We start from the raw sequence: 22,105 nt of genomic DNA on the forward strand, positions 1-22,105 counted from the left end.
ATGAGTAGGGTATGGCAAGCAATACCAGCAATAGTCAGAATATTGCGCTATTGAATCTACAACAAAGACAGGAGTTGAAACGTCCTTTTTGTTTGTCACTTTTTTGTCTTCACACTCCATTCTACTTCACACCCCATTCTACTTCACACCCCATGTGTTTTCTTGCACAATACAAAAATAAAAATTTTGCAACTTTTACCATTGCGAGTGCAGGGGATTCCTTTCTCTTGAATAAGGCTGAAGATGTACTTGTTACTCATTCATGGATTTATAAGGTTAGGACTGAGATCTATCACCACCTGTACAACTTTCATAAAGTCGTGCAAACACAAACTTTGACCACTAAAACTGCAATTGTGGATGTTCTTTGCCACTATGGGATTACTTTAAGAACCCCACCCAGGGAAAAAGTTGAAAAGACAGAAAAAGTGTCAGTTCCTTCTCAAAGGAAAACATTTGCTTATAGTATTTTATGTTCATGATACAGAATAAATCTCACTGGATGTAGTTATAGCAACCAGAGAAAACATTTTCATTCATACATTCAGAGAACGAAAAGACTGTATTCAATAGAAACAAATTGTGCAAGTTAAAAAGAATACTTTTTATTTAATTATTAAACACATTAAGTTATTAAAATCATGATAAACATAGATATTTAGAACTTATTTAAATGTTTTTATTCTCTGTAGCTGCGATGTATCTGTTACACACCGAGGAGAGAAAAGCCTATACTCACCGAGCAAGACATTCAGACAACGAAGAACAATATAGAAGAACTCTTGTATAAAATGGAAACTTTGGTAAGTTCTTTTTTTGCTGCTTCCACAGTCAGTAAATGTTGAATTTTCAAGATATATTTAAGGTACAGATGGCAAGTGATTAAATACAGGGAGTGAAGGAAAGATCTGAATCAAACAAAATTCAAATACAGTAAGTGCACCTCACTGGAGTATTGGTAGTACTATAAACTGGTATAGAAACATAAGGTTTAGGTAGGTTGGTATAGAAAAAAAAATTCATTATATGAAAGATTCAGTTTTAGACAGAGAGAGGAAATAATGTTGGAGATGAGAGAAGGAAAAAGAAGAGAGCTCCATGTGTGAATTGATATTCGAATGAAAACCTCAGGATATGGATATTGCTCACAGGCACAACACTCCAGAAGACTGTGTTTGATCCACAAAGGGCTGCTGCACGACCACCCTTTCAAAATGCCTCAGCATGGAACAAAAAATATGTACAACAAATTAAGTAGAATAACACCAATATAGTAGTAAAAGAATATTTTTTTACTAATTCATTGTTAAAAGCTGCCAATAGGCAGACCAGTAAAATAGTTATGAAGGGGGGAAACAACACACAGAGAACAAATCACAGGAAAATGTAGGTTTCATGGGTACAATAAATCGGTAAGGATTACATGATTGTAAAACATGATGGATACAGAATATTGCATAAGCCCGGTAAAAAAATATCCACGATGGCACAATATATAATGATGTCCCTAGTAAATATAATAATACAAAACCCAAGACCAATGTGGGCACAAAATAATGTATGAACTGTGGAATAATACATATATCTATAGTGCATCCATACTGGGGATTAGGTAATGGACCCTGCTACAAAGTAACAGCCACCAAATAGAGATAGATAAATAGAAGTAATAATACCGGATATAACTGTCCCAGCGCTCAGCTCCAACATACGTTTCGCCTAGTGGCTTTCTCAAGGAGTAGATGGAGCAATAAAAGTACTTGAGCCAGAAAGAAGGAGGTTGTGGTATTGTCCAGGAGCTGCTGTGAAGAAGGACAAGCAAAGTCGAGGTAAAATCACCGTTTTATTACACTACACGTTTTGATGGACTGTCCCCAAAACGCTTAGCTTAACAAAACATCGATTTTACCTTAACTTTGCTTGTCTTTCCTCACGACAGCGCCTGAACGATACCGCAATCTCCTTCTTTCTGTCTCATAATGTTAGAGATGGCTGACAGCCAATCACTTCTGTTTTGTAGTAGTGTAGGACTCATATCACAGGAAAAAATATGTAATTGAGTATTTGAGTAGAAAGCTAAATATGTAATTGATTAGAAAGCTAAATATGCTAATAGTTTGCCCAGGATGAGTTGTGTACAGAGAAAAGAGGAGGAGACCTAGGACTGATCCTTGAGGAACCCCCAACAGCAAGGGGAAGAGGTTAAGCAGAAGAGTCAACATAAAATATATCAATTGAGTTGTCAGAGAAGTCTGAGGAACCAAAGGAGAATGATGGAAGTTGGTGGTATACAATCGCAAATGCAGTAGAGAGATCCAGAGAAATCTGTGGAGAGTAGTTGCTAACAAGCCATCATTTTTAGCTTTCAGAAGATCATTTGACACTTTAGTAATGGCAATTACTATAAGCCAAAAATATAGCATATAATATCAAATATAATGGTAGAAAAAAATAATATAGTAATTTAAAAATAATGTATCTTAGTACTGGTTAACACCACTTTTGAGTCTTCTGTTAGAGGTTTATGCCATGAGGATTTCCTGATGTACACCCCAGGACAGAAATATTGTATATAAGTCTCGGTATGGTTTTTTTTGCCCTTTTTCAGGCCTCTATGTAGAATATCTTGCTTAACTATTTTTTTCTAAACAGTTGCACACAATCTTATCTTTGCAGTATAATCCCATCATTATACATGTTTGTGATATTGTTTGTATTTGAATGTCCAGGGAGAGAGAACTCGGTGGGATCTCAACTGGAAACTGGATTACTATTTACCAGGGTACAGAGAACGTTCTGCATCTAGACATATAAGAGGTAGGTGATTTTCATGAGAATATTTTGTAATGTTTTATCCTCAAATCTTGACGGATGATAGATGTTGAGGCAAAAGAAGGATCAGGCATTTTGAATTTTAACATGCCAGATCCTTCAATATCATGGGAGATAATAATCTATGACAGGTAATAAATAGATTTTCTTCCTAATTCAATATAAATCATCGATATAGCTGGCAGCATGTATGAAATGAAAACCAATCCACTGTTTTCTTAAGTCTCACATACACATTAGACAAATGTCAGCCAAAGCGCCAATATTGTCAGGATCGTCCCACAGCCTAATGTGTGTGGGGGCCTCCCTACTCCCCCATGACAGATGATGCTGAGAAAAGAATGATCTGGCATGTTGGATTTCCGATCCTTTTGTTCTCCAGGAGATAACCACTGTCCAAGCAGTTTCTGTGTGTGTGAGACTTGGGAGAGATAGCAATCGGCCAAATGTTCGTTCAGCTGGCAACTATCTATTGTGTATGTAAGACTTTTGGACACATAAACAGAGTTCAATTATACCAGTATAGCTGCTTGTAGGCACCACTGGGTGTAGCGCATTGCATATGGATTCCTGCATCTCTTCCTGACCTGAATTCACAATGTAAGATGTAAGAAGCTCTCCCTAATGATGATTGTAGGCTAAATGTCACGCAAGGTGTGGGAAAGACTAAGTGCAACACAAAGGGAAGAGGGGGAAGAAGCCCAAACACTAGGGAAAGGGGGAGTGGAGACCCCTAGGCAGATCTAATAACACCCTGCCTACTCTACCGTCCCTATATAGGTTCCACACATATCGCTGATCAGGAGGACCCTAAACTCTGTATCTCCCTAGAGCTTATCCCTAGATAGGGAGGGGGAGGGGTGAGCACTGGTCAGGCCCCACTACAAACTAAAGACAACAAGGTAGACAAACAAAGGGGATAAACTTAGCTTGAGCAGACACCAGAAGAGTAACGCCAACTGTCCTCCAAGGGCACCAGAGAAGATGCCAGCCAACAGCTAGTGCTCCAAGCATGTGCAAAGATACATAGAAGTATCACCGGCGATTGCCTAGAGCAAACTGGGTGTTCTTAAACTCTCATGCAAGGATGTGTCAATCAGCAGCAGGAGGGAGGTCACTGCTGGATCTTAAAGGAAGAAGGATAAGGAAGGTGTCTGCAATGCCAAGCGCAGTGACCTTCTACAGCCAGATCCAGAGTGACTGACTGTATATTACACTTGACACACCCTTGACACTAAATGAGCAATTGCCAAAATTTTACTTTTATGTTTGTTTTACTTACATATTTACATTTAGTTCCATGCACATTTTTACAAAAGTAATACTGTTTCACACACATATAGTGCTCTCCACTAAGAGCATGGATGGAGCAATTCTCATCGATGAAGCTGAGGCAGTCACTTTGGGCACTGCCTGTTCTCCATCCTGCCAGCATTCATCTTTTTTAGACATGCACAACCAAGTTGTCTACCATCTTTTTGTGCATGTTTGAAAAAGATGTACTCTGCCAGGATGCAGGCAAGATAGTGTCCAAAGTAACTCCGTCGGCTTCATTGATGTGAATAGCTCTTTCGGAATACTCATTTGAATCCTGTTTTTGAGGATTCCAATAGAAATTCCATTGTAATGCTTAGCGGAGAGCACTGTATCTGCGTGAACCTAGCCTAACAATAAGGGGTGCAGTCAGGATGTTTCTTAATTGGAATTTTAACAGTTTAATAAATCATTAACATAGTGACCGTGCACCATCAGTAGCTGAGAGGCACTTCAGAAGTGGCTGCACTTCCTGTTTCCATATTTACAAAAATGACTGCCACCACTAAATACAAAAGTATTCTTTTAAGTTAAAGGGGTTTTCCTACAAACATAGTTAATTTCAAAGTTGATTTTAGTAAATACATATTGGAATAATAATAATTTCCACAATTGGATGTGTGTAAATAAAATGTTCCTGTGCTGAGATAATCTTACAAATGTGCCCCTGCTATGTAATGTGTAATGGCTGTGTCTGACCATGTAGGAACATTGTCTGATCATACCACATCTCCTGGGCAGGGGAGGATGTAAAATATTATACAGACATTATAGCAAGGAATCACAGCTAATCATTTTTGTGAGATATAGCATTCCCCTGCCTGTTTTTTAAAAAATGTTTTACCTCAAATATCTCAAAGAAAGAATTATTTGTGATCCCCTGCTGTAATGACTGTATACTTTTTTCTCTTCCCCTCCCCAGGAGATGTGATATGATCAGACCATGCTCCAGCAGAGTCAGACACAGCCATTACACAGTACACAGCAGGGGCACATTTATAAGATTATCTCAGGACATGAACATTTTATTTAAACACATCCAATTGTGGAAATTATTATTATTCCAAAATCTATTGATTAAAATTAACTTTGTTCATGGGAAAATCCCTTTAAATAAACAAATAATGTTAAACATTGGCTATAAAACGAACTTTTGACTTACTAATAAATGGATTGTTTTACATTTAGGTTATAAATCTGTAACCCTCCAAGTAGACACCTGAATTGCTTGCACTAAGATCAGCATCATGGAAACTTTTATGGCTGTAGTTACACTTATGCATGACATTTTAAATAAACACTTGTGAAAGTTATATATATAGTACTTATATCTTGAAACACACACTTTCAACTTTTTCTTAATGAAAACATGCTTTTTTTTACGTTTTCATTTTAGTTGATCCACAGCCTCCAAAATTAATAAAAAAGAAATACTGTAAAGATGATGTTTTTAAAAGGTTGTCAGCACCAAGAAAGAGGTAAGAGGCAGCACATGGTTACATTATACTATTAAGAATCTATGTGCATCGTGTTCTTGGCTGCTAGAGTAACTCTATAGTAGTTTTATTTGCAATTTAATGAAACATTGCAGGAGTCTGCCTAATCAAATGAAGCTCAACTTTTTCAGCATCTATACTATGTAATATGTTTGTGCTAAATATCGAAGATGTACCTTTACAGTCTCTGTCACTTGACAAGTAAAAAGTCAGTATGTAACAAATCAGACTTGCCATGCTCTGGCTTGCCAATGTGATCCCAAGGCATTACCAGATTGAACCAAAGTCTGTTCCTGGGTACAGAGTCTTTACCTTGTATTCCAAGACATCCAACAGGCCCTAACAGAGGGGAACAAAAGAGTTGCAAAACTAGTTGTTTCTTTTCTTGAAGGGTAACTTCAGAGGTACTGGGTCTTACATAGGTTTTTGAATAAGGTTAGAGGCAACCATTAGTGTTGAGCGAACATGCTCGACACTGCTCAGTACTCGCCCGAGCATCACGCTACTCGGGATGTTCGGCGAGCACCGAGCATTTCCGGGTTACTCGGGCGGGAGCTCGGGTCTCCGCCCTGCATGTTTGGCGCTCTTTACAGAGCCAATGAACATGCAGGGATTGCCAGCCAGTCACTGTAATGCCGCAGCCATGTTGTTTGTGGGCATTACAGTGATTGGCTGGCCGCACAGCGTCACCTCGAGTATTTAAAACCGGGCGCCGCCATCTTGGACACAGTCGCTCCGGATCAGACAGTGTAGGGACAGCGCTGCTGATTTAGGGAGAGATATATCCTGCAAAATAGTTAGTGTAGGGTCTGTAAAGGCTGCCAGATCAAACAAACAGTCCTTCTCAGGACTAATATCCATCCCAGGTATATCAGGCAGGCAGGCAGGCAGGCTGTATAGGAGACGCAGTGGTTATACCAGCAAACGCTGCATTACAGTCCTGTGTGCTGCTCCTGTTGCTGAAATGCTGGACTTAGCTCCAGGTCCCGGGGGCCAGGAAAAATCCATTTTTTTTATCTAAATCCTCTTTTTTTTTTCCTCCTTCACAATGTACAAATACCAATCTTATTAACCTTTTGGTGCCCCCCCCCCAAAAAAAAAAAAAAGTGTGCCGCTGATATTTCAGACACAAATATGACGCGCCCCCTGGGCCAGTGTTGTTTGGGGGATACCCGGAGCCGGATCAGATGGGGGTTGTAGTCTCCGAGTGGCGGTGACCCGGTCCGTGCCCAGGGTGTCAAGCTCAGTGTGTGGCAGTCCTTACAGATGTTATTAGTGTTCTTTGTGTCGACTACGCCACCCGTTGATTTGCGGTCAATACGGCCGCCGCTGCAGCAGGGTCCGCTGAGGCTGGTGGTGCTTGTGCAGCTCTGGTAGTATAACCCCCAACGGGAGGGGTATAGCCTCAGGGGGTCAGGTGTAGAGGATGGTGGTAGTGGTGGTGCAGTGTGGATGTTAAGAAGACTCCGAGCCGGGCTGTGCAGTTCAGGGTTTTTACTTACTGCTGTTCTTGTGGTCACTCTGGCCTTAAGTGACCGCCCGAGCCGTGCTGCGTCCACCAGGTCTTGGACTCGGCCAACCCCCAGGTGATTCTGGAGCGTGGTCCTGAGCTCCCTTTCTGACTTGTCCTTCTCTCTGGCCTTCCCCACCAGGGATCCACCTAAGTCCGGCTCCCTCGGGCCTCTTGTTGGTAAACCCTTGTCTCTGGGTTCCCTGACCCTATTCTTGGTTTGCCTTCCGGGTGGATTTAGTGGGTGGTCGTGGCAGATCCTGCCCACGACCTCCGGTCTCTGGCTAAGGTGTGCTGTAGCCTCCACCAGCTTGGGATCCGGTACCCTGTTGCCAACTCTTCACCCTCTGATCTAATTTTGGGTTCTTGGAGTTCCCTCTTCTCCCCCTTCTGGGTCCTTCTTTCTCCTCTCTCTCTGCTTCTCAGGCTCTCTCAGACTGACCAAACCTCTACAAAAGACTGACGTCTCACAGACTGACTCTGATCTAAGATGGTTCCCACCTTATATACTCCCTCTATGTGTGAGCTCAGGTGACCAGCACCCAATGAGCTCCTAGCTTTACCCAGGCTGCTCCCCCTATCTGCCCCTACACTACTGGGATGTTCCACCCCCCTCCCACTCCAGCCAGGAACAGACACTGTCGTACCTGCACATTTCTCTAGTGGGAGTACCATCGGTCTGTCCCTCGGAAATGGGATGTGTGTAGTGCATGCAGCTAACTGAGCTCAGTTCCACACTCCATCCTTACCCGGGAGTGAAATATCACACCTCTGGGTTGAGGTGCAACACCCCTGTAGCAGCCGAATCCTCAGGGTGCTACATTCCCCCCTGGTAAACCACAGCACGTCCTCGGGCTGTAAGATAACAAAACATCAAAACATACAATTTTTTTTTTTTTCATAAACATCAACATATAAAACATCATATATATTATCAGCTATCAAACTTTTCATATAAAACTTTTCATAAATAACATTCTTGTTCCTCCGGCCACGGTGCAACTTGTGACCGGGTAAGGTGCGACAGTCTCTCTTGGAAGAAAACAGTTTCCTATAAAACCGGTAGGGGGCGCTTTAGGAAGCGCAACTATATACAAGGGAAATATGGCCGCTCTCAGTCCTCGGCCAGGTATTAGGGAGGAATGACCGCTCTCAGTCCTCGGTCAGTGGGAATAGGGACACACGGGTTTCAGTTCAATTGGCTGGTCCCAACGGGGACTATATTTTAACTAGAACAGTTCTTATACCCTGGCGGGTAACTATGTACAGTCTCTCTCTACCGTACTTCAACGACGGCGTCCTCCTGCTCCTTCTTTAGATTCTTCAGACCCGTCCGGGTCCTCTTGCTCCTCCTCACACCGCAGCTCCTCCTCCGTCAGGCGATGCACATGGAGGGCGTAGGGTCCTTTGGCACACTTGTGCCGGGTGAAGGTGACCTCGTCCCCTACGTACAGGTCACGACCTCTGTGTCCCTCCGGCAGATGGCTTTCTACGTCTCTGCGGGTTACAAAGACGTCGCCGGGGGTCTGATGGTCTCTAATAAAGCCCCATCCGTGCTGCATATTGAATTTTATCACAGTCCCGGTGGCACGGGGACCATGAGCTGCACGGGGTTTCCTCCTGGTCCGGCTCTTCTGCTCCGCGCTCCTTATCTGCATTTGCTGTTCCCGGACCCGCCTCTCTCTCCGCTCCCTCTCGAAGACCTCGAGCTGCTGCCGGCAGCACTCTGCACGCTCCGCTGCGGCCGCCCGAGTCTCCTGAGTGAACCCCATGAGGTCTTCTCCGGTGGGGTCCCACTCGAACTGGATCTCCTCCAGTGATGGCGAGGTCCTCCTTACGGGCTTCGGAGCCGGAATCAGGGGCTCGCACATGGGCCTTGCTCTCTGGAGTTCCAGCTGAATATACTCCTGGGGCCATACAAAGGGCTGCCCATCCGGGCACGTATGCTGGGCGAACAGGTCTTCACCCAGGTGCGGCACTCTAGATGTTGAGGGCGCGTTGATGGTAGCGGCGCCCGGGTCGACCAGGCCTTGCGACCAGGCTTGGGGCACCCTAAAGGCAAAGGGCACCGTAAGAACGGCGGCGCCCTGGGTTACTCGGCCCTGCGACCAGGCCGGTGGCTCCGCGGAGGTAGGGGGCGCTTTTGGTATTGCGGCGCCCGGAGGTACTAGGCCTTGCGACCAGGCCGATGGTATTTCCTGCTTTGCCGCGCTCAGGGTCGAAACGCGTGACGTCACAGGGGTCGCGGCCACGGTTACTGCTTGAGGCCTAGCCTGCGGCGGTGACGATGCAGCGACGGGCACGGCAGGGGGAACTTCGGGCTCTGCGACGGGGAGCTGGGGCAGGTACACGGTTTCTCGGCTCGGGGTAGAGACGTCCCCTTTACCTGCCTCCGTCCGTTCAGCTCCCTTCTCGGCGCCGTCTCCTGCCTTCATTCCTCCTGCGCCATCCTCAGAGGCGGTCTGTCTCCTCGTCTCGGGCGGCGTGCTCCGCTGACGGGTTCCGGTCTGCTGGGCCATCTCTCGGCTCCACTCCGCCAACGTCTCCCGCTGCACCCGGGCCATCCTCCGTGCGAGGCCCTCCAGCGCGGTCTGTGCACACTCCCGGTCTCGGGGGAGCTGTGCCAGGATCTCCACTAAGCCTAGTGGGGTTGTTGCTTGCAGCAGGCTCCTGACCACTGGGTCGGTGCTGCCTGTCTCTCCCTCCATCTCCGGGTACGCTCTCTCTGGACTCTCCTCCAGACGTCTTGTCTCCGGGTGCGCTCTCTCCAGACTCCTCCAGGCTGCACCCATCTTCGTTCTTTTGTTCTGTCTCCGCCCACATTGAGGGTGGTCCCGGGGCAACTTAGTGATTGTCAGTTCCAGGGGCAGTTCTCTCACGCTGATGGACACTTCCAGCATCACAGTCTCTGTTGGTGGGCGCGGTTTCCGCTTTTGGCGCCATTCTTCGACCTGGCCCACGATGGGAGGTGGCCTTTTGCCACCCTCTGGCACGCCCATAATGGCGTCCGCTCTTCCAAGGCGGGAAATCTTCGGAAATGGCGGGAATCGTCTCCCAGTGGCGGGAAACTGCATGGATGGCGGGAAAAAGCTGCAAATGGCGGACAACCGGCGGGAAACGACCTGTGATGGGGTTTGTTGGCGGGGACCCTCCGGAACCGGCGGGAGACTTCTTTTTGAGGTAACGGTGAACTTTTCTTCAGGCACGCAGTACCCGGTTGTTGCGGGCACGTTATCCTGCCGACTACGCCAAAGTTGACGCGCCCCCTGGGCCAGTGTTGTTTGGGGGTTACCCGGAGCCGGATCAGATGGGGGTTGTAGTCTCCGAGTGGCGGTGACCCGGTCCGTGCCCAGGGTGTCAAGCTCAGTGTGTGGCAGTCCTTACAGATGTTATTAGTGTTCTTTGTGTCGACTACGCCACCCGTTGATTTGCGGTCAATACGGCCGCCGCTGCAGCAGGGTCCGCTGAGGCTGGTGGTGCTTGTGCAGCTCTGGTAGTATAACCCCCAACGGGAGGGGTATAGCCTCAGGGGGTCAGGTGTAGAGGATGGTGGTAGTGGTGGTGCAGTGTGGATGTTAAGAAGACTCCGAGCCGGGCTGTGCAGTTCAGGGTTTTTACTTACTGCTGTTCTTGTGGTCACTCTGGCCTTAAGTGACCGCCCGAGCCGTGCTGCGTCCACCAGGTCTTGGACTCGGCCAACCCCCAGGTGATTCTGGAGCGTGGTCCTGAGCTCCCTTTCTGACTTGTCCTTCTCTCTGGCCTTCCCCACCAGGGATCCACCTAAGTCCGGCTCCCTCGGGCCTCTTGTTGGTAAACCCTTGTCTCTGGGTTCCCTGACCCTATTCTTTGCCTTCCGGGTGGATTTAGTGGGTGGTCGTGGCAGATCCTGCCCACGACCTCCGGTCTCTGGCTAAGGTGTGCTGTAGCCTCCACCAGCTTGGGATCTGGTACCCTGTTGCCAACTCTTCACCCTCTGATCTAATTTTGGGTTCTTGGAGTTCCCTCTTCTCCCCCTTCTGGGTCCTTCTTTCTCCTCTCTCTCTGCTTCTCAGGCTCTCTCAGACTGACCAAACCTCTACAAAAGACTGACGTCTCACAGACTGACTCTGATCTAAGATGGTTCCCACCTTATATACTCCCTCTATGTGTGAGCTCAGGTGACCAGCACCCAATGAGCTCCTAGCTTTACCCAGGCTGCTCCCCCTATCTGCCCCTACACTACTGGGATGTTCCACCCCCCTCCCACTCCAGCCAGGAACAGACACTGTCGTACCTGCACATTTCTCTAGTGGGAGTACCATCGGTCTGTCCCTCGGAAATGGGATGTGTGTAGTGCATGCAGCTAACTGAGCTCAGTTCCACACTCCATCCTTACCCGGGAGTGGAATATCACACCTCTGGGTTGAGGTGCAACACACCTGTAGCAGCCGAATCCTCAGGGTGCTACAAATATATCTGTTGAAAATAGTCTGGTGTAGGCCAGAGAAATAGAAGTGTGGTTTTGCAGTTCTATGGGCCATTTGTATCTAAAAAAAACAGTTTGAGTGTGTCGCTCACTCTTCAGCCGCAAATATATATATATTTTAAAAAGCCTGGTATACACCAGTAAATTATTACTGTGGTTTTGATGTTCCACAGTAAAACATCTCTATTATCCTGTTTTTGGCATTTTTTGCTGTATAAAAATAATAAGTGTCTCCCTGATTTTTCAGACACAAATATATCTGTTGAAAATAGTCTGGTGTAGGCCAGAGAGACAGAAGTGTGCTTTTGCTGTTCCACGGTAAAAAATCTCTATTATCCTGCTTTTTGCATTTTTTGCTGTAAAAAAAAAAATAGTGTCTCCCTAATTTTTCAGACACAAATATATCTGTTGAAAATAGTCTGGTGTAGGCCCGAGAAATACAAGTGTGGTTTTGCAGTTCCACGGTACAAACCTCTGTATTATCCACTTTTGGGCCATTTGTATCTAAAAAAACAGTTTGAGTGTGTCGCTCACTGTTCAGCCGCAAATATATATATATTTTAAAAAGCCTGGTATACACCAGTAAATTATTACTGTGGTTTTGATGTTCCACGGTAAAACATCTCTATTATCCTGTTTTTGGCATTTCTTGCTGTATAAAAATAATAATAGTGTCTCCCTGATTTTTCAGACACAAATATATCTGTTGAAAATAGTCTGGTGTAGGCCAGAGAGACAGAAGTGTGCTTTTGCTGTTCCATGGTAAAAAATCTCTATTATCCTGCTTTTTGCATTTTTTGCTGTAAAAAAAAAAAAATAGTGTCTCCCTGATTTTTCAGACACAAATATATCTGTTGAAAATAGTCTGGTGTAGGCCCGAGAAATACAAGTGTGGTTTTGCAGTCCCACTGTACAAACCTCTGTATTATCCACTTTTGAGCCATTTGTATCGAAAAAAAACTGTTTGAGTGTGTCGCTCACTGTTCAGCCGCAAATATATATATATTTTAAAAAGCCTGGTATACACCAGTAAATTATAACTGTGGTTTTGCTGTTCCATGGTAAAAAATCTCTATTATTCAGGTTTTGGTAGTTTTTTCCGTAAAGAAAAACAGTAGTGTCTCCTGACTGTTGTGACACAAAAATATACCTGTTGAAAATAGTCTTGTGTAGGCCCGACATCCCAGTGTGGTTTCGCAGTTCCACGGGTCAAATCGCTGTACTATCCAGTTTTGGGCCTTTGGTATCTAAAAAAAAAGCAGTTTGAGTGTGTCGCTCACTGTTCAGCCGCAAATATCTCTATTTAAAAAAGTGTGGTATACCCCAGTAAACAATAACTGTGGTTTTCCTCTTCCACGGTTCTAATCTACTCTTTATTATCCTTTTTCCATTGATAGTGCAAGTGTAAGCTATTTTACTTCATTTACAATGGGCAAGGCGCGTGGCAAGGGACGTGGAAGTGGACGTTCTGGTGATGGTTCGTGCAAAGGACGGGGCCGTGGCCAAGGTGAAAATGTGCCACAACCAACAGCCACATCTTCTCGCTCCCACTTCTTGACCGAATTACTAGGGAAGCACAGAACAACACCACTATTGAGAACTGATCAGTGTGAACAGGTTATTAATTGGATAGCAGACAATACTTCCAGTTACCTGGGCACCACCACCTCCGGTCTGTCTTCCACACGGTCAACTCTTAGTAGCCGTGAGTCTCGACCGCATACTCCTCCTCACCCTGATGCTCCTTCCTCCCACCATGCCGAGTGTCGTCAGACAGCAAGTGATCCCACACTTGGACACTCTGAAGAGCTGTTCTCTGGTCCATTTCCATATTTGGGCCCCTCGCCTGATACGCTTGAAGTGGTGGAAGAGGAGATCCCATGTTGCGATGCCCAAATATTTGAACAGCCACGGCCACAGGAAGTCGACGTTGGAAATCTGTCACAAGAGGTGGACGGTGACGAGACACAATTGCCAGGAAGTGAGGAGGAGGATCGTGGTGCGCAAGTGGAAGAGGAGCAGGTGGTGGATGATTTAGTAACTGACCCAACGTGGAAGGAGGACATGCAGAGTGAGGCCAGCGGCACACAGGGGGAGGGAGGCAGAGTACCCCAACAGGCAGGAAGAAGCAGTGTGGTGGCCGCAGACAGAAGGCAGGCAACCGTTCCCCGTAACACCAACACGAGGGACGTTGCCTGTACAAGCGGTAGGTCTTCCAGAGTCTGGAATTTTTTTAAAGACTCTGCTGATAACCCCAAAAAGGCCATATGTTCCACCTGCCATGCCAGCATCAGCAGGGGTGACAAAACTACCAGCCTGACCACCACCAGCATGATCAGGCACATGGCAGCAAAGCACCCGACTTTGTGGGGCGAAACCCAGGGTCCACGACCAGTGTCAGCGGGTGTCACCACTGCTTCTTCCACTGTTGTGCGTGCAATAGAACCCCCTGTTGTGTGTGCAAGGCAATCCCCTGTCCATACTGCATGTCAAGATGCCCCCTCCTCTCAGTCTTCAATTGTTATGGCAGTTTCTCAAGAAACAGCATCAACGTCCACGTCCACGTCCCACTGCAGCGTTCAATTGTCCATATCCCAGACCTTTGAACGAAAGTGGAAATTCGCAGCTAACGCCCCACAGGCCACAGTCCTAAATTCGCACATTTCATGACTACTTGCATTGGAAATGCTGCCTTTTAGGCTGGTGGAGACGGAATCCTTCCGCAATCTTATGGCGGTGGCCGTCCCTCGGTACTCGGTCCCCAGCCGACACTGTTTTGCCCGGTGTGCCATCCCCACACTACACAAGCACGTGTCCCAAAGCATCTGCCGTGCCCTCAACAACGCAGTTACTGGGAGAGTCCACCTGACAACGGACACGTGGACAAGTGCTTGTGGCCAGGGACGGTACATCTCTCTGACGGCACACGGGGTAAACATAGTGGAAGCCGGGACCCAGTCGGACCTTGGGACGGAACACATCCTCCCCACACCGAGGATTGCGGGCCCTATGTCAGTCAGAGTTGCCCCCACAGTGTACAGCTCCTGCGCGTCCTCCTCCTGCTCCTTCTCCTCATGTTCAACCTCCATCTCAGATATCACGACATCAGTTACAAGCTGGAAGCATTGCAGTACTGCCTCCACCAAGCGGCAACAGGCTGTGCTGAAACTCATAAGCTTAGGTGATAAACCTCACACTGCTTGTGAGTTGTGGACAGCTGTGAAAGAGCAGGCAGATCGTGTGTGACAATGGCTGTAACCTGGTGGCGGCTCTGAGGCGAGGTGAGATCACACACGTACCATGCCTGGCTCATGTGCTTAACCTCGTGGTTCAGTGGTTTCTTAAATCGTACCCCGAGTTGCCAGATCTGCTCGTGAAAGTACGCCGCCTGTCAGCTCATTTTCGCAAGTCGGCTACAGCTTCCGCCGCCCTTGCTGTGTTGCTGCAGCGTTTGCAGCTTCCGGCACACCGACTGGTGTGTGATGTCCCCACACGTTGGAACTCTACCCTCCACATGTTGCAAAGGATTTGTGAGCAGAAGAGAGCAGTTGTGGAGTACCAGCTGCAACAAGGCCGTCGATATTCAGGTCAGACTCCACACATAAAACCTCAGGAGTGGACCTGGATGTCTGACATATGTACCATCCTGACAAACTTTGAGGAGGCCACCAAGATGGTGAGTGGCGATGACGCCATCATTAGTGTCAGCATCCCACTTGTCTGTCTTTTGCAACGCTCTCTGCAGAGAATTAAAGAGGAGGCATTGCAGCCAGAGTATGATGAGATGGATCAAGAAGCCGTAGCGGGCGATTACACACAGCCCAGCCTAATCTCATCCCAAAGTGCATTGAGGGACAATGAGGGAGATGAGGAGGAGGAGGAAGAACAGGAGCTGCTATCATGCATTGTAGACCGTAGTACCTGTACAATTGTCATACCGTCGGTTCATCGTGGGTGGCCTGAGGACAGGGGGGAGGAGGAAGAGGAGGAGGAGGAGGAGAGCATGGTCAGTCGTCATCTTGGTGAGGACACGGAAATCTTGCCCGTTACCAGTCTGGCACGCATGGCTGACTTTATGTTACGCTGCCTTAACTGTGACCCTCGCGTTGTCAAAATGTTGGGTGACAGTCATTACTGGTTGGTGACACTTGTAGACCCCCGCTACAAGGAGAACTTTCACTCTCTTATTCCTGAGGTGGAGAGGTCTACAAAAATGGGGCAATACCAGAAGGCCCTTGCTGCAGAACTCTTAAAAAAATTCCCATCTGAACACGCTAGCGGCAGAGGTCACAGTTCGTTGCCCAACCAAGGCGTACAGGCGAGAGAGATGCAACTCCAATCCAGCAGAGGAAGGGGAACACTGTCAACGTTCTGGGACAGTTTTCTGACACCCGCCCAGCTTACAGGCCCTGAGGCGCGGGGTACTCTCACAAGGAGTGGAAAGTTTCAAAAGATGGTGAGGGAGTACCTTGCCGCTCGTACCAGCGTCCTCCGTGATTCCTCTGTGCCTTTTAATTATTGGGTATCCAAGCTGGACACTTGGAATGAACTCGCTCTGTATGCCTTGGAGGTCCGGGCCTGCCCTGCCGCTAGCGTGTTATCGGAGCGTGTTTTTAGTGCCGCTGGGGGAATTATAACTGATAAGCGCACTCGCCTGTCAACTGACAATGCTGACAAGCTGACCCTTATCAAAATGAACAAGGGCTGGATTGGGCCAGACTTCTCATCACCACCAAATGACAGCAGAGTAACATAAAGTCAAATCCACTGTGTTATTTCGGGAGGTGTATTCACATGCACCGCTTCACACCCACACATGGGTATACGCTTCCTTGTTTCGGCTGTTTAATCTTCTCCTTATCCTCAGCCTCCACCACCACTATACCACCAGGGTGCCAGCATTGCAAGTTCCTCCATCCTTATTTTTGGCAGCTTTTGCTTGCAAGGCATAAGCAAATACTATGGGACACCCACTCCCCAATAATGGGACTTATGTTTGTAATATGCTGTACTGCATGGCTCTTGTAAGGGGCATTGCAAGTTGCTCCGTCCTAATTTTTGGCAGCTTTTGCTTGGAAAGCATAAGCAAATACCATGGGACACCCACTCCCCAATAATGGGACTTATGTTTGTAATATGCTGTACTGCATGGCTCTTGTAAGGGGCATTGCAAGTTGCTCCGTCCTAATTTTCGGCAGCTCACCCGTATGGCTGGTGACTTGGGGCCTTCTGTTAGCCTCCGCTCCACGACGGCGGTGCTGGTCCCTTGCTTGTGACTGAGCCTCCGGGCTTCTATGGCCAGAGGACCTGAAATGCCCTGCCGGCTGGTTTCTGCTGCTGGATATATAAGTCCTCACAGCTTCGGACTCCTGTGTCCGGTTCCTATTGTCTTCTGCCAGGGCGAGCTCTGCTCAGCTTCCAGCCCCTGGTCTTTGGCTCCTAGCTCCTACAGAGCTCCTTGCTGTTACTTTCCCTTGCTCTCACTCTGACTCTGACTGTTCTCTGACTCACTCAACCCCGCCCCAGATCCAGTTTATAAGGGCAGAATTCTCCCCTCCCAGGATTGGGGCAGGAGGATGTTGCATGTTTAAGGGATCCTGACCAGGAAACCTCCCACTTGCTCTCCGACGTAATATCTCTATTACTGTGGTGACCAGACCCCTGGGGTGCCACACATGGCTCTTGTAAGGGGCATTGCAGTTCCTCATAATTTTTGGAAAGCCTTCCATTCACTGCTTAGGCCAACAGTGCACGGGAGACCCAGTTGCTATAAATGGAAAAAAAGGTTTAGTTAACGCCCTCTGACCTCCATGTCATTTCCAAGGGGCATTGGAGTGGCTCGAAATTTTTGGTAGGCATTGCACTCACTGTATGCCCTCTAACTGTGTAGCCGAACCGCTCCTTTTGTTACAGAAACATATCCTACAAGACATATCTGGTTGACTGGCCTGATATTGATGTGAATGGTCCCTGTTCCTCCTCCTCTTTCTCCTTTGCCACTACCTCATCCATCATTTATCACCTGAAGCTTTGTTTTAACGGGAGTCATAGAACTTGGATAGTAGCAGGAATACATCCAGCAATCCTCGGAGGAGGTAGGATATGCGCCAAAACGCTGACCACCTCAGGCCTAGCCTCTACTACATACATGCGCTTGCATTACAATAAAACAAAGCAGATGCTAACTTCTATCATCCTCATCATGCTCCTCACCTTGGCACTCTCAACTCCCCTGATGGAGAAGCCAGGGCCCACCGGAGGAGTCTGATAGTCCGGTGGGCTCGGCCAATGCTGCCCTAAAGCAGGCCAGGCTAAGAAAAGTGTGGGAAAGGTTACTGGGACAAATAGGGGTGGCTGGGGACCGAGTATGGACACCCGGCCACCCCCTGGAGGCTGGGGAGCAAGCGGAGACACCCGGCCACCAGGCGGCTGGGGACTGAGTATGGATACCAGGCCGCCGACACAGCCATGGCGTGGTGGCCAGATTCCGCCTCCACATGCCAAAAAGGCCCAATTTAAAGTGCAAGCAAGCAAGCAGTATGGTATTGCAGCCTGGGGGTGGGTGGGTGGCAGGCAGCATACTTGAGCTTGTATTGCAAGGAATGGGGGAGGTACAATTGAACACTGCCCTGGGACTAGAACTTGCATGGGGATAGTTGGAAGTCTGCATCTTCTGATGCGGTAAGGATCACTTATGATGGGCACACTTTTAGACAGTGACCTGGGAGTCAGAGATGCTTCCCGGGGTCTTCCCCATGCTGTTCTCTTGTCTTTTCAGCACTTTATGCATGTGTCACACAGCACATGGCCAGATAAGGTTGTAAAATGTTAAAATGACATTTCACGGTGAATGCATTTGTCATAGTTGAAAGCAATACAAAAGTGCAAAAATGCATAAAAAATGCTACTTGTGAACATAGCCGAAGGTGTGGAGGAGTATTTTTGTTTTTGGTCATTTATTTTAACTTATACACAAGTCTTTTCCCTGGAAAGGATGTTCCTTAACTAGTGTTGAGCATTCCGATACTGAAATATCGGGTATCGGTATCGGAATTCCGATACTTAATTCCAATACTTTTACAATATCGAATACCGGAATCGGAAGTTCCCATAATGCCTGCGCTCTGCAGTGTCTCTGAAGTATGACAAGCTGGATGGCAGCGCTCAGCTGAGATCCAGCCTGTCATCAGAATGCCATCCCAGCGTGGGAGAATTCTCCAGATCGTTTAACCCCTTAAGCCCCGCGGGTGGTTTGCACGTTAATGACCGGGCCAATTTTTACAATTCTGACCACTGTCAATTTATGAGGTAATTACTCTGGAACGCTTCAACGGATCCCCCTGATTCTGAGATTGTTTTTTCGTGACATATTGTACTTCATGATTGTGGAAAAATTTCTTCGATATCACTTGCGTTTATTTGTGAAAAAAACGGAAATTTGGCGAAAATTTTGAAAATTTTGCAATTTTCAGAATTTGAATTTTTAAGCCCTGAAATCAGAGCGATAAATCACACAAAAGAGTTAATAAATAACATTTCCCACATGTCTACTTTACATCAGCACAATTTTGGAACCAACATTTTTTTTTGTTAGGGAGCTATAAGGGTTAAATTTGACCAGCGATTTCTCATTTTTCCAACAAAATTTACAAAACCATTTTTTTAGGGACCACATCACATTTGAAGTCACTGTGAGAGGTCTGTATGACAGAAAATACCCAAAAGTGACACCATTCTAAAAACTGCACCCCTCAAGGTGCTCAAAACCACATTCAAGAACTTTATTAACCCTTCAGGTGCTTCACAGGAATTTTTTGAATGTGGAAGAAAAAAATGAACATTTAACTTTTTTCACAAAAATGTTACTTTAGACCCAATTTTTTTTATTTTCACAGGGGTAACAAGAAAAAATGGACCCCAAAATTTGTTGTGCAATTTCCCCTTGGCACGCAGATACCCAATATTTGGGGAAAAAACACTGTTTAGGCGCACGGCAGGGCTCGGAAGGGAAGGAGCGCCATTTGACTTTTTGATTGTAAAATTTGCTTGAATACTTAGCGGACGCCATGTTGTGTTTGGAGAGCCCATGTGTGCCCAAACTTTGGAGCTCCCCCACAAGTGACCCCATTTTGGAAACTAGACCCCCCAAGGCACCTTTCTAGATGCATAGTGAGCACTTGGAACCCCCAGGTGCTTCACAAATTGATTCGTAACAATGAAAAAGTGAAAAAAAACAACACTTTTTCATTTTTATGAATCAATTTGTGAAGCACCTGAGGGTTCCAAGTGCTCACAATGCATCTAGATAGGTGCCTTGGGGGGTCTAGTTTACAAAATGGGGTCACTTGTGGGGGAGCTCCAATGTTTGGGCACACAGCGGCTCTCCAAACGCAACATGGTGTCACTAACAATTTGAGCCGATTTTCCGTTAAATTTGTTAGAGGACACCATGTTGCATTTAGAGAGTCCCTGTGTGCCCAAACATTGGAGCTCCCCCACAAGTGACCCCATTTTGGAAACTAGACCCCCCAAGGCACCTATCTAGATGCATAGTGAGCACTTGGAACCCCCAGGTGCTTCACAAATTGATTCGTAACAATGAAAAAGTGAAAAAAAAAACACTTTTTCATTTTTATGAATCAATTTGTGAAGCACCTGAGGGTTCCAAGTGCTCACTATGCATCTAGATAGGTGCCTTGGGTGGTCTAGTTTCCAAAATGGGGTCACTTGTGGGGGCGCTCCAATATTTGGGCACACAGCGGCTCTCTAAATGCAACATGGTGTCCGCTAACAAATTTAACGCAAAATTGGCTCAAATTGTTAGCGACACCATGTTGCGTTTGGAGAGCCGCTGTGTGCCCAAACATTGGAGCTCCCCCACAAGTGACCCCATTTTGGAAACTAGACCCCCCAAGGCACCTATCTAGATGCATCGTGAGCACTTGGAACCCCCAGGTGCTTCACAAATTGATTCGTAACAATGAAAAAGTGAAAAAAAAAACACTTTTTCATTTTTATGAATCAATTTGTGAAGCACCTGGGGGTTCCAACTGCTCACTATGCATCTAGATAGGTGCCTTGGGGGGTCTAGTTTCCAAAATGGGGTCACTTGTGGGGGAGCTCCAATGTTTGGGCACACAGGGACTCTCTAAATGCAACATGGTATCCGCTAACAAATTGAATGGAAAATCGGCTCAAATTGTTAGCGGACACCACATTGCGTTTGGAGAGCCCCTCTGTGCCCAAACTTTGGAGCTCCCCCACAAGTGACCCCATTTTGGAAACTAGACCCCCCAAGGCACCTTTCTAGATGCATAGTGAGCACTTGGAACCCCCAGGTGCTTCACAAATTGATTCGTAATAATGAAAAAGTGAAAAAAAAAACACTTTTTCATTTTTACGAATCAATTTGTGAAGCACCTAGGGGTTCCAAGTGCTCACTATGCATCTAGATAGGTGCCTTGGGGGGTCTAGTTTCCAAAATGGGGTCACTTGTGGGGGAGCTCCAATGTTTGGGCACACAGGGACTCTCTAAATGCAACATGGTATCCGCTAACAAATTGAATGGAAAATCGGCTCAAATTGTTAGCGGACGCCACATTGCGTTTGGAGAGCCCCTCTGTGCCCAAACTTTGGAGCTCCCCCACAAGTGACCCCATTTTGGAAACTAGACCCCCCAAGGCACCTTTCTAGATGCATAGTGAGCACTTGGAACCCCCAGGTGCTTCACAAATTGATTCGTAATAATGAAAAAGTGAAAAAAAAAACACTTTTTCATTTTTACAAATCAATTTGTGAAGCACCTAGGGGTTCCAAGTGCTCACTATGCATCTAGATAGGTGCCTTGGGGGGTCTAGTTTCCAAAATGGGGTCACTTGTGGGGGAGCTCCAATGTTTGGGCACACAGGGACTCTCTAAATGCAACATGGTATCCGCTAACAAATTGAATGGAAAATCGGCTCAAATTGTTAGCGGACGCCACATTGCGTTTGGAGAGCCCCTCTGTGCCCAAACTTTGGAGCTCCCCCACAAGTGACCCCATTTTGGAAACTAGACCCCCCAAGGCACCTTTCTAGATGCATAGTGAGCACTTGGAACCCCCAGGTGCTTCACAAATTGATTCGTAATAATGAAAAAGTGAAAAAAAAAACACTTTTTCATTTTTACGAATCAATTTGTGAAGCACCTAGGGGTTCCAAGTGCTCACTATGCATCTAGATAGGTGCCTTGGGGGGTCTAGTTTCCAAAATGGGGTCACTTGTGGGGGAGCTCCAAAGTTTGGGCACAGAGGGGCTCTCCAAACGCAATGTGGCGTCCGCTAACAATTTGAGCCGATTTTCCATTCAATTTGTTAGCGGATACCATGTTGCATTTAGAGAGTCCCTGTGTGCCCAAACATTGGAGCTCCCCCACAAGTGACCCCATTTTGGAAACTATACCCCCCAAGGCACCTATCTAGATTCATAGTGAGCACTTGGAACCCCAGGT

The 22,105-nt window shown here is 46.8% G+C and overlaps 1 protein-coding gene across 4 annotated transcripts in view; it reads left to right on the top strand.

Moving 5' to 3' along the window:
• LOC141161593 (uncharacterized) overlaps positions 1 to 22,105 on the top strand; it is a 674,484-nt gene that overhangs the window by 591,713 nt on the left and 60,666 nt on the right. For all 4 annotated transcript variants that reach the window (XM_073646616.1, XM_073646615.1, XM_073646612.1 and 1 more), the window contains 3 exons: positions 693 to 803; positions 2,730 to 2,817; positions 5,543 to 5,624. In XM_073646616.1, coding sequence (XP_073502717.1) covers positions 693 to 803; positions 2,730 to 2,817; positions 5,543 to 5,624 — 281 coding nt within the window. The remainder of the gene's footprint in view (positions 1 to 692; positions 804 to 2,729; positions 2,818 to 5,542; positions 5,625 to 22,105) is intronic.

Source organism: Phyllobates terribilis, unplaced genomic scaffold, assembly GCF_046119375.1.
Source record: "Phyllobates terribilis strain yellow unplaced genomic scaffold, ASM4611937v1 Scaffold_9__5_contigs__length_417890890, whole genome shotgun sequence".
In the NCBI taxonomy this organism is placed as follows: Eukaryota; Metazoa; Chordata; class Amphibia; order Anura; family Dendrobatidae; genus Phyllobates; species Phyllobates terribilis.